Genomic DNA, 11360 nt, shown 5'->3' with positions numbered 1-11360 from the left:
GTGCAAAGCACACCTGATTTTCTCGTTTTTTCTTTTTCTTTTTTATTTTACACAATATGATACAGTCAATGTGTTAGATTAGAAGAGTTTTCTTTTTTTTTTGTCATATCACCATATCACCCACATAGACAATTTACGTACTATCCATCATTGTTTTTGCTTCTACTTCTTCTGCTTCTATCGTCTCCTCCTTTTTAATTGCTACCTCAGTAGAGGCTCTATCCAATTCCCAACGGTCGCCTTCGACTCCTTTTCCTGGCATACAATAATACCGTCTGAAAGCTCCACAGGCTGTGCAGATTACTTGAGTATGCAGCTGAGGCATTGCTATATTAGATGGTAATACAATAATAAGGAATAGTCATTTCAATCATCTCATTCGGTTACAAGAAGAGAAACAAAAAAAAAAAATCAAAAATCAAAAATCAAAAATAGCGCCAATACGCAATATAAAAAGAATGTTCGGCATACACTGAATTCGCACTTCGCAGCTTATTGATGGAATCAATATAGCCTCGCAACGCTGACAGATACTTCTTTTGATGACTGGACCTCTGGCATCGATTTTAAAGAAGTCAAATATAAATCAAGTAGACGTACATTAATAAGCAATATATTGAGTCGAGTTATAGCAAATTTTGCAACGTGGTGAAAGTTATTGGGGTTGTTTTTGTTTTATACATTCGGATGACGTTCTTGCGGCCCACTTCGCGCAGAGTAGATGCATAGAAGCGTGCGGTTCCAGAGAGAGGATACAAATCGCACTTCTTAGAGTTCAAAGTAACTTTCTTGTTAATAAGGCTCTGATGTGTCTCATCTTGACTGATTTGTTCCATAGCAATCTTAGTCTTGCGCAACCGCAATAATTCTCGTTTTTGCCGCCTGCTCAGTTTCCTACGGCTGTCTGAACGCGTTGTAATATTGTCGGTTACTTTTGTTATCTCCTCAGCAGCAGCTTGCTGTACATCTTCCATATCAGCTGCGATAGAGGAATTGGTGCTGTTTCTCATTTCTATGTCTATAGCAACAGGAGCGACTACTTCAGAGGCTATTGTAGAGTCCTCGCTGTTAGAAATGGTGGTAGTGGAAGGAGTGGTGGTAGCGATGCTTGTATCGGGTTGTTTAATTGTGCTCTGCCCACCTCCACTCAAATTCATTTGAGTGCTAGTGCTAAAGTTCGTTAGTGAAGGACAGGTGATAGTGGCCATGCACATCGCAGCTTGATAGAGGAAATTCATTCGCTGAAAGATCTCTCGATTCTGCACCGCACCCTCCGTCCCTTTCTTATCTTTCTTCGCCATGTCTGATCTGGGAGGAATGTCAATGAAAAGAATAATAACAATGATCAGTTTACATCAAACAAATGCTTCGCCTCGAATTTCAAGCCACATAACCGCATTCCAACGGCAGTGTGGTGTCCACTGCAGAGGTTTCAAGCACAACTTGGATACCAATGGGTCTTAGCGATCATTTGGTTCCGAGAGGGATGCCCGTTGTATTTGTTTGCAAGATTAAGGGGGGAAAAAAAAGATCATTTAATCTAGCTGTTCTCTATCAGCACTTCATATGAAATGTCTCTTTTAATGCAACCAATCTGTATTCAAAGTCACGCGAAATTACTGCTCTTTGTTTGTTTCAGCATCTTGCGACAATTCCTCTTTCATGTTCCATGACTCAACATGAATAACCGACGTCCATTCGCCCGAACGGCCACTGACATATCCTTGCGACCTCCACGGACACAAGGAGTTGGGCTTTCAGAACAGGCCACCCCTAGTCTTGAGGATGAAGCTCTAAGTGGCAAAGAAATAACAGAAGGTCGTGCATTTTTGGGACCTGTGCATGTAGTTCCGTATCTGACACCACACAAAGTATCGATCCTCATTCTTATTGAGTACTACTGTCAAAAGTGCTCCCTAGCATCCGTACAGGAATTATTACTGTTTCTCCTAAAGTGTATCCAGGTGTGTACGGTGGAGTTTTTTTTATTACTATTCATTTGTTTTTTCATTCGACTTGTCTTCGTTAATATCCAAAACTTACTTTGCCTAACGTTTCCTTTCCGTTTTTTAAGGATTCTTCCGAGTACCTACACAGCGACATTAACAAGTTTGGGGCCCAATTGGCATCAGAAACTAGCCCTGATATATGGTACCATCTACGTGTTACAGTAAGCCACAGATCCCTTTTACATGGACATCTTTTTTTGTATAGCATACATACCTAGACTCTTCCTAAATCATCACATCCTTTCATGCTTTATTTATGTTAGCTTAAAAGAATTAAAAGCCCAAGTCACCTACATGATTTTTTCATGTCGAAATTGGAGCCAGATTCTATGGATCCCAATCATACTACACTACGCAAAATTGGACTTCAGGATTTAATTATACAGCGTGGAGATATCATGGTAACATTCTTTTGTTGTAGGCCAAAAGAAGAGGGGCATCATGGCGAACCCATGCAGAAGTATGCAGACTAATCGAGCTTGGAAATATGTCTGTTTAGGATGACAATGTTATGATTGGGTTGGTAAGTTGCAGCCAAAAATGGAGAAAGCATCAAGCGACTTGAAGGACAGTCACCTGAAAAGCTGAAGGCTGATGTACCAAGTCTTATATATGTATATACACCATAGGATCCCGAGAGTATATTGGGTCTTTATGTTAGAAAGGCACGAGTCGAGTTCAGGAAGTTGTCATTTGAGAGTACGGGTAAACTTTACTGTGCATTTGAGAATTATATTTCAATCCTTAACCTGGACGACAAGAGCTCTCAGTCGAGGCCCCAGTCTTTAGCTGGGTCTGAAGATTCCACTGTCTTATCAGCATTTGACATGGAGAAATACCTGGACTTTCACATCCAACAGCTATCAGGTATGCTTCCTATGAAAGCGATTCACAGGGTCGATGCTGTTCACATGGATAAGCGGATTCTTTAAACTTATTACATTACACATTCATTTATATATTTAGATATGGGTCAAAGTGATATACCCGCGGACTTGCTTACTCATGTTCACTGTATTCAATCACGGATGCCAACATTAGCAAAGACACACTATCTTACGTATGGTTTCAAGCACTGAATTTGAAGCTAAAAATTTTATAAGAGTGAACATTTTGGCATTTTACTAATGAGATTCTCGATGCGGACAAAAAAAAAAAACGCCCTCTGGTTAATGTCTATAGTTGTCTACATGCACAGCAAACTGGCGATTTTGAAGTGGCAATTCAGAGTTTGCATCGGTTCTTTGACTACTGCATGGCAACAGAAGATCGTGTGCTCTATCAGTATGCTCTTTTGAACCTTGCTATGCTTCATGTCCGCTTCTCGCATTACGAGCAAGCCCTAGTGGTACACATATGACACTCTTTTGACATTTTAATATCAGTTTATGTTATTTGCCAAGAAATTTTTTCAGATATTTACAAATGTTTTTGAACTGGTTTCTACTGTAGGCACTCCGAGAGACTATAGAGGTTGCCCGCGACCACATGGACCAAGAATGCTTGAGCTATGCACTAAAGTAAAAAAAAAAAAAAAAAAAAAAAAACTGCCCATGGATCAAAGAAAGGACAATGGAATCACCAGCATATCCCATTCACCTATTTATTGCTTTTATCTGTTGGTAGCTGGTTGTATCGACTTACAAGGATAATGCCTGGCAGTAGTCTGGAATCGAGTGAGGCGCAACTCTTAGTTAACCTTGACGAACCAACAGATGGACGCGCACTCCACTACTTGCATGCTCTGAATGAATTGACAATTGCTAAACAGATGGTAAGTGCTTCTACACAAAGCATATTTTTTTTTATAATAATGATGCATAGTAGTTCATCGTTGCTAAGTTCTGATTACCGATTCCTGGATGGTTTCAGCAAGGCGAATCTATCGTCGAGTCGCTCGAGGCATTAACGAAAACATCATCTATCAGTTTGCGACACTCACTGGAAGGCATTATCGGCGCTATTCAACTGTTTCAATCTAGGATGTGGGGCGCCTATGGTACTAAGTAACCTATAAAGTGGTTGAGGAAATGCTCTGTGCCTCTGTAGCAGGTGCCGACTGATAAATCATTCGTAAATTCTTAGGGTATCCGGCCTTGTCTTCCTTGTATTCCCAGCTTCAATTACGGTACCACCCTTCGGAAGTTGACATGAGTGATGCGGCAGCAGGATACTCAAAGACAGCGAGCGATGTAAATACTCTTAATGCAGAAAGATGTTTGTCATGATGATTAATACCTGATTTTTTGAAAGCTAATGGGCCTCTATACCTCTCATATCAGCTTGCACTTAATGGCCAATTTAAGGAAGCTCTTTGCGTAATAGAGCACGCGAAGGACAAGTTTCCTATCTCGACTTTGAAGGCCACACCTTGGGTACAGACGCTTGTGCAAATACTTCACAGACGCGCCATGTCGGCTAATCGGCTACGAGATGCAGAGTTATTGACACAGCAATTGGGGACTACTCTTGTCAGCGCATCAACACTAACGTCTTCGTTGGATGTCAATAATTCAAAAGGTGAAGGCGGTAGTGGGAGGAGCGGGGCATCTTCTCGTGAAAATCAGCTTGATGATACCAGTCGAGAAATTCAGCTTGAGATCTTATTACAGAAGGCACTGCTGAGTGTGCTTGCAGGACAGCGCCTTTCAGGAGTGCTGCAACTATCAGAAGGATTGGCCATTATACAACAGAATCAATGGCCAGGGACACGCAAGTTTACTGTTATGTATCTATTGGCGCTTGCAGAGATCTACATGGTATGTTCGGGCCTCTATCTTTTACTAGCATGATCTTATGGTGTTTTTGTGCATGCGTTTTACTGAAAACTTTACCAAACACATCTTTTATAGGAATCAGACAGCACAATGTCTGCAATGCCTCTTTTATTGACAGCCATGACCTTGAGTGAACGTTGTCTGGAGCGGCCACTACTATTGTTAGTTAAGCTCCGCCTATCCGAAGCATTGCTTTACCTAGAGTCTGTACAGCAGGCTAGCGACCTGATAGACGGTCTTATGAGCATGGTAATCAAATCCAAGGCACATGCCTTCAGTGTATTCGCTGGCATATATACTATTAGTGCACCAATGATATACATGTTGCTAAAGTATCTTTCTTTTTGACTCTATCTTTATTTACTAATTTTAGGCATTGAGCCAAGGTGACCTGTTTGTTCAGGCGATGGCATACTTTCAAAAAGCAAAATGTCTTCTTGCAGCTGCCAACAAAATTCAGCCATCGAAGGCCTCGAAGAAAACACGTCAGCGGGAGCTAGAAAGCACTATAAATTACTTGAACCATGCATTACGAGGTTTGTCACGATGAGAAGCCTCCGTGGTTCTTAGCCAAGTCTTGAGAGCTTCGTATTCGGAAGAGGCAAGTTCCTTGATGCTAAAAGGACCTTTTCTCATTATATTATGTAGATTTCCAAAAGATTGAGTCGCTCAAGGAAGTTGTGCAGGTTCTCTACTTCCAGGTCCGGGCATATCGCCAGCTGGATCAAACAGATGAGATTGGAAAGACATTGCGGCAATTTAAAGTGTATAACCTTCAGTTATCGTCAGCAAAAAGTAAACACGAGCCTAGCTGGTATTCGTACTACTTTTCCCGTGACGCGTTTGACGGTATACTAGGTGTCAGGAACAGAAATGAGACGTCAGGTACCACGAGGATAGACAGTAATTTTTTGGTCTAAAACAAAGAGGCGCTTGAACACCCAATCTTGCATAGTAAGGATACATATATATATTTGATTTTTTCTAGAAGATGTTTGTTCATCAATACAAGATTTATGTTGATCAATACAAGAGTTATATTGATTGATATAAGAGTTATGTTCACCAATAAATGTTCTATGTTCATCAATACAAAAAACCGGTTTAATACATCTGGGTGTAGATGTGTGGACCCACATCTTGTTCTCACTGCTCCCATCCACCATCTGATACTATTGCTCGTCATTCCTCGATCTACTTCCGTATACCAACTACTACCTCTTACAGTACTGACAAAAAGCTTTCCGATAATGGGGAGCGCTAACTCCTCGGAGTAAGATGAAGAAAAAAAGGCTACGACTCACCAGTAGCCCTACCTATTACTAGAGACAGAGACATCTTGATGTACGAGAATGTTCACACGATCTGGCGGATAGCCACGAGACGCAAAGTCCTCACCTATAGCCTCGACCAGGTGTTCCCCTCACTGAGTGTTACTCGTCATCAACTGACAGCGTCCCCATCGGGCGACATTAACAGAAGTACAACAACAGTCAACAGTAGCAAGATAAAGAGAGTGTGTGCCACCGTAAGCCTCGCTACTTTTGACGACCTATTGCTTGTTTATTTGGATACACTTTTATCAATGCTTTTTAATCACTTCTTGTTTTACAGGGTGAGGATGCTGCCTCTTTCTATTAACCCATTAATTCAGCAAGGTAAGCGCGTCCGACTATGACCAATGTCTGTTCCTATGGCGTAATTAGGGTCCTCATTGTACTAGAATCATCACGAGGTCACTGAACACCAATGAATCTACAGACAATCTACTGGATAGGGTTGGTTTGAGACAAGCCCCTAATAGCTCGAGAGGACTGAAACAAGCAGGGCCAAGCCATGGAAGTGGATTAAAGAGGACACCTAGTGGACTCTGAAAACCGGCTGTCCTAGCATTGCTAGGAAAATCAGCTCAAAAGATTAACTTGCCTCCACTGGATGGTGAAGAAGAGAGCCTGGATAGGGATAAGTCGAGAGAAAAGAGAAGTAACGGGCCATGTAGAAGTAAAGAAGAGGAGGTGGATGAAGACGATGATGGAAGTGACGATATGGATATGGACATGGATTCAGACCCGGGAGATCCGAGCTTGAATGCTCAGGACGTCTCTATAGCCCAACCTGAGAACACAATACAAATAACTGTAATAAGAAGAGATGGATCGAACGGCATACTCATGAAAGAAGCACGTGCCACAGCGGATACGCCCACGCAGCATGCACCGTGATGAAAGATGGTCTTGAAGACACAAAACACTTCTTTGCCTTCTTTCGGTTCGCTTCATTCCTGAATTACCCTTACTTGATTCAAAACACGATCGATGCCTGCACATAATAAGAAACAAAGACCATTAGTCGCCGTCATTGGTGCTGGTGTTGTTGGATTGACAACCGCATTATTATTGCAATGCAACCATTATGGTAACTTTTTTTTTTTTTTTTTTTTTTTGCTATTTCACTTTTTGTATCGAGTGAATCGAAAATCCTTCTGACAAATAATAATAAAAAACGCATTGTGGAACCATTGATCTATCTTATGGTGTTGTGATATTGCTTTAGATGTAACAATCATTGCGTCCGAATTCCCCAAGAGAGGGAAAGCGCATCCCGACTATTCATCAGCGAAAGCTGGAGCACATTGGCGACCTGTATGTGATGAGGATGATGCACGAGCCCAAGGTAACAGCTCACTTTTTTTTTTTTTTTTTTTTTTTTACGAATAAGTAGTAGTTAGACATTAATAGGACTTGATCTGAAATGACCTTTTTTTTTTTTTTTTTTTTTTTTTCTCTGGGTAGAACATGATACTATTTCATACAAGGCATTTAAGGAATTAGCCAAGTATTCAGACTCGGGCATTAAAATGCAGGATGCGATCGATTATTATGATTTTAATCCGTCAGGGCACGGAAGACAATACCCATGGTGGTCCAGGGTGGTTGACGGAGTGAGTAGATCTATACATTACCCGCACATGTTATTGAAAGGATTGAATAGACCACACTTATTTCCCCTTTTGTATGTATGTGTAATTGCTATTGACTTTATTTCTTTTTTTTTTTTTTTTTTTTTTTTTCCTCCTCTCCTCTAGTTCAAACAAATCCCGTCCACGAATCCAGATTTCCCTATCGCTTATACATACAAGACAGCAGTGATCACGCCTTCGATCTATTTACACTTTTTATTGCAACAGTTCAAGAAAGCGGGCGGACATGTCCAGCAACGGACACTTTCACATATGATGGAGGCAGCACATTGGGTAGGAACGAAAGCTAAGCCCGTCAAGATCATTATCAATTGTACGGGAGTCAGGGCTAGATACTTGGGAGGAGCACAGGATCTACAATGTTTCCAAACAAGAGGACAGACGGCAGTAGTGAGAGCATCTTGGATTCATGAAACCGTCACTTGGATCTGTAAGTTTTTTTTTTTTTTTTTTTTTTTTTTTTCCTATAGCAAATTATGTGGATCATTTATTTACTTGTTGACTTTATTATTATTATTATTATTATTATCGGATAGCTAAAACTGGAGAGATTATGTATGTCATTCCTCGATCGAATGGCGAAGTTGTCTTGGGAGGCTCTCGCGAGGCGCATCAAAAGTATGACCAAAAGAGATTATAAGAAAGAAACAGTACTTTTTTCTTTCTTTCTTTCTTTCTTTCTTTCTTTTTTTTTTTTTTTTTTTTTTTTTTTTTAAAGACTGATCTGACTTTATTATTATTGTTTATGCATATATTTGAACAAAGCAATGAGGCAGTGAGTCCGACAAAGACAACACATATTCTCAAAACAATTATCCGTCGGTATCCCAAGATTCTAATGCCCGGAACCTCCGAAGCTTATGCAGCCAGCCCTGATATTCTTACCAAATTTGACATTGTGGATCAGGCAGTTGGCTTCCGACCATCAAGGACAGGTGGTGTTCGCGTCGAGGTTGAACACAGTCGTAAGTATATATTTTTTTTTTTTTACAGAAAAGTGGCGTAGTTATGGCGAAGCATTAGCTAAGCCGTTTTATTTTTGTTTTTATTATAATTTTAGGCACAGGAGCTGGCCAATATGTACTGATCGGCCACAACTATGGCCATGGAGGTGCTGGTAGGTTTCTTTTTTTTTTTTTTTTTTTTTATTATTCCTTCAAGCATTGTTTAAATGATTTTCTAATCTGATTGCTTTTTTTTTGTTTGTTTGTTTGTTTGCTTGTAGGATTCCAATCAAGTTGGGGCACAGCTTATGATCTTATTAAAGCCATTGAAAAGGCAGAACAAGAAGAGGTTCTTCAGAAGCAGCAATATGAGATTGCAAGGCTTTAACGCTATGCTATCGTTATTGGCGACCATTTGAGAAAAAAAGTCAAAATATACATTTAATTAAAATAATTAAATCAATATAAAAATATGATTTATAGAGGAAATGGGGGGGTATTCTTAGCGGTTGTTAATGACTAAGCCCAGGAACTTTAATAACGAGTGAAAAAAAGAATAGATGTGAAAAAATTAGCTTCAAATTCTTCAAACTAGTAAAAGAAAGAGACATTGTATATATATTATATATATACAAGCATGCTAATAGTTAATTACCTGTTCATAAGTCATGGTGACGACGCCTGTGCCTGCGACATCGATCCTCCTGAAGGCATCGGTCAAGGTCTGGACGGTGACACAAGATTGGACAAAGTTATCAAAGCTGATATCACCTTGGCCCCGGACATCGTATTTGGTGACGATCAACTGGACGATAGCTTCGCTGAGGTTGTAACCAAAGCCACGGAGGGCCTTGTGGAGTTCATGTGTGTCGATGGTCCCGGATCCATCAAGATCATAGGTCTGGAAACAAGCCTTCCATTTCTCAATGTAGTTCCATAATCCGATGAATTCATTAAATGAGATTGTGCCGTCGTTATCCCTGTCAAACATGTTCATCATCAAACGCACAGTCTCCACTATTAATAAAAAATTAAAAATAAAAAATAAAAAAATAAAAAACAAGAACGAAAAAAAAAAAAAAAAAAAAAAAAAAGAGGAGATGATATTAGTAAGCACAATGGGTTTCTCTTTCTTTTTCTCTCTTTCTTCCTATTTTTTTTTTTTTTTTTTTTCTTCTCTTGTCACAACCATGTCCTTGTAATCAAATATAAGCACAAATATCTGCGCGCAAAAAGTTTTTTCTGTGTCTTTGTACTCATGAGCACATCATGATGGTTCGATTGTCGACTTGTACGACACAAATTTTCGACTACGCCTCCCTGTTCTCCTATTTTTTTTTTTTTTTTTTTTTTTTTTTTTTGACATGTCTTTGCCATGTTGAACAACAGTTATTCCCATTATCATCATCATCATTTGTCATTACCATTGAAGGGTGTCCAGTCACCTATTTTTTTTTTTTTTTTTTTTTTTTTTTTTTTTTTCAGAAAAAAAAAAAAAAAAAGAAAAGGTTTAGCTGTGAGTAAGCATAACAAACGAAGGAATTAAAAAAAAAAAAAAAAAAAAAAAGTTTTTTTTTCTTTTTTTGGGGAAGCGGAAGAATGTTTTTTTTTTTTTTACCATTCATAAGCGCACGTTGCAACTCTTCACATGACAGATTTCCAGAACGATCCGTATCAACCGCATCAAACCAAGCCTTTAATGAACTCTGGATTACTGCAGGGTTTTGAGGAGGATGTTGCTGTTGTTGTACTGCATGTTGGTATTGTTGATATTGTTGTTGCTGATATTGTTGCTCACGGGTAGAGCCCTGTTTATAGAGATCTTGATGATTATAATGTTGACGAGGTGTCTGTTGATATCCGTATTGCGATTGTGAAGATTGTGAAGATTGCGAGTGTTGTGTAGGCGACTGATAATGATGTTGATGATGTTGATGATGTTGATGTTGATGTTGATGATGGTTATATGGTGAATGTTGGTGCTGCATCTCTGGGATTGAAAGAGGACGGATTATGGGATATACTCGGGTGCTGGGGGGAGACTTGCTTGACTGACTGCTTGAATGGCTTGAGTGACTGACTGCGGATCAGTTAATAGGGATTGGGAGAGAAAATTTTATTTCAGGAGAATGTGGGGTTGGACAAGAAGAAAATAAGAGAAGAGAAAAGAGAGGAAAGAAGAGGAAAGAAGAGGAAAGAAGAGAAGAGAAGAGAAGAGAAGAGGACAAAAAGGTTAAAAAGAAAGAAAAAAAAAAAAAAAAAAAAAACTTTGAAAAGAGTGAGTCAGTAAAAAGAGTCGATGCATTGACCTGTGAAGAATTATCCGTGCCACATGTTCAATTAACTTGCATGCACAAACCCCTTTTTATCTTTTTTATTTTTTTTTTTTTTTCATGATGCATGGTTTAGCCATGGGGCCAAATGCAAATAAAAATGGATGCTTCCTTTCACTTTCACAATAGCATTCTAGGCCGACCTTTTATAAAAAAACGCATTAGGTGCATGAAAATAAAAACATTTAAATATACTTATTTATAAAAGGTGCTACAATGTTCAAGCACTTGGGGTTAATGATTGCCAAGACTAAAAGGACTAAAGCCCACCCCATACCAAGGACAAGGATCTCCAAATTACTGCTTTTTAATATCGA

General features: G+C 39.4%; 4 protein-coding genes across 4 annotated transcripts; 2 read left to right on the top strand and 2 right to left on the bottom strand.

Moving 5' to 3' along the window:
• Positions 1-104: 104 nt before the first annotated feature.
• BCR41DRAFT_343934 (hypothetical protein) lies at positions 105-1530 on the bottom strand. The gene is made up of 4 exons (XM_022022389.1): positions 1452-1530; positions 682-1308; positions 472-554; positions 105-327 (listed from the first exon to the last, which is right to left on the bottom strand). Exons 2-4 carry the CDS (start codon positions 1299-1301, stop codon positions 134-136), a joined length of 897 nt encoding a protein of 298 aa, XP_021886381.1. The 5' UTR covers positions 1302-1308; positions 1452-1530; the 3' UTR covers positions 105-133.
• Positions 1531-1654: 124 nt separating this feature from the next.
• On the top strand, positions 1655-5847 carry BCR41DRAFT_343933 (anaphase-promoting complex subunit 5-domain-containing protein). Its single transcript, XM_022022388.1, has 15 exons — positions 1655-1964; positions 2075-2170; positions 2273-2410; positions 2509-2532; positions 2639-2876; positions 2976-3069; positions 3192-3357; positions 3462-3529; positions 3636-3783; positions 3882-4008; positions 4095-4201; positions 4292-4768; positions 4862-5035; positions 5160-5322; positions 5435-5847. The coding sequence occupies exons 1-15, from the start codon at positions 1680-1682 to the stop codon at positions 5704-5706; spliced, it is 2577 nt and encodes an 858-aa protein (XP_021886380.1). The 5' UTR covers positions 1655-1679; the 3' UTR covers positions 5707-5847.
• A 936-nt stretch (positions 5848-6783) lies between these two features.
• BCR41DRAFT_3061 (FAD dependent oxidoreductase) lies at positions 6784-9224 on the top strand. Its single transcript, XM_022020818.1, has 8 exons — positions 6784-7201; positions 7340-7459; positions 7579-7727; positions 7872-8196; positions 8303-8384; positions 8532-8731; positions 8827-8883; positions 8992-9224. Exons 1-8 carry the CDS (start codon positions 7102-7104, stop codon positions 9096-9098), a joined length of 1140 nt encoding a protein of 379 aa, XP_021886379.1. The 5' UTR covers positions 6784-7101; the 3' UTR covers positions 9099-9224.
• Positions 8992-10947, bottom strand: BCR41DRAFT_330180 (hypothetical protein). Its single transcript, XM_022021741.1, has 4 exons — positions 10329-10947; positions 10135-10155; positions 9366-9727; positions 8992-9242 (listed from the first exon to the last, which is right to left on the bottom strand). Exons 1-4 carry the CDS (start codon positions 10696-10698, stop codon positions 9213-9215), a joined length of 783 nt encoding a protein of 260 aa, XP_021886378.1. The 5' UTR covers positions 10699-10947; the 3' UTR covers positions 8992-9212.
• Between the last annotated feature and the right edge of the window lie 413 nt (positions 10948-11360).

The sequence above is a fragment of the Lobosporangium transversale genome, assembly GCF_002105155.1.
Source record: "Lobosporangium transversale strain NRRL 3116 chromosome Unknown BCR41scaffold_1, whole genome shotgun sequence".
Classification (NCBI taxonomy): Eukaryota; Fungi; Mortierellomycota; class Mortierellomycetes; order Mortierellales; family Mortierellaceae; genus Lobosporangium; species Lobosporangium transversale.
The sequence above is the reverse complement of the archived record's forward strand: the minus strand, read 5'-3'. Positions and strand labels throughout refer to the sequence as shown.

Bases quoted from the DNA above. Each gene is read 5' to 3' on its own strand.
- BCR41DRAFT_343934 (XM_022022389.1), bottom strand. From the start codon at position 1,301: ATGGCGAAGAAAGATAAGAAAGGGACGGAGGGTGCGGTGCAGAATCGA. The intron at 555-681 runs GTATAAAACAAA...AATCGATGCCAG, and splicing joins CGCAAGAACGTCATCCGAAT to AGGTCCAGTCATCAAAAGAA. The intron at 328-471 runs GTATGCCGAACA...CATCTAATATAG, and splicing joins CTGCGAAGTGCGAATTCAGT to CAATGCCTCAGCTGCATACT.
- BCR41DRAFT_343933 (XM_022022388.1), top strand. From the start codon at position 1,680: ATGAATAACCGACGTCCATTCGCCCGAACGGCCACTGACATATCCTTG. The intron at 2,533-2,638 runs GTAAGTTGCAGC...TATACACCATAG, and splicing joins ACAATGTTATGATTGGGTTG to GATCCCGAGAGTATATTGGG. The intron at 3,530-3,635 runs GTAAAAAAAAAA...ATCTGTTGGTAG, and splicing joins TGCTTGAGCTATGCACTAAA to CTGGTTGTATCGACTTACAA.
- BCR41DRAFT_3061 (XM_022020818.1), top strand. From the start codon at position 7,102: ATGCCTGCACATAATAAGAAACAAAGACCATTAGTCGCCGTCATTGGT. The intron at 8,732-8,826 runs GTAAGTATATAT...TTATAATTTTAG, and splicing joins CGTCGAGGTTGAACACAGTC to GCACAGGAGCTGGCCAATAT. The intron at 8,884-8,991 runs GTAGGTTTCTTT...GTTTGCTTGTAG, and splicing joins CTATGGCCATGGAGGTGCTG to GATTCCAATCAAGTTGGGGC.
- BCR41DRAFT_330180 (XM_022021741.1), bottom strand. From the start codon at position 10,698: ATGCAGCACCAACATTCACCATATAACCATCATCAACATCAACATCAA. The intron at 10,156-10,328 runs GTAAAAAAAAAA...AAAAAAAAATAG, and splicing joins GCAACGTGCGCTTATGAATG to GTGACTGGACACCCTTCAAT. The intron at 9,728-10,134 runs GTAATGACAAAT...TTTTATTAATAG, and splicing joins TGACTGGACACCCTTCAATG to TGGAGACTGTGCGTTTGATG.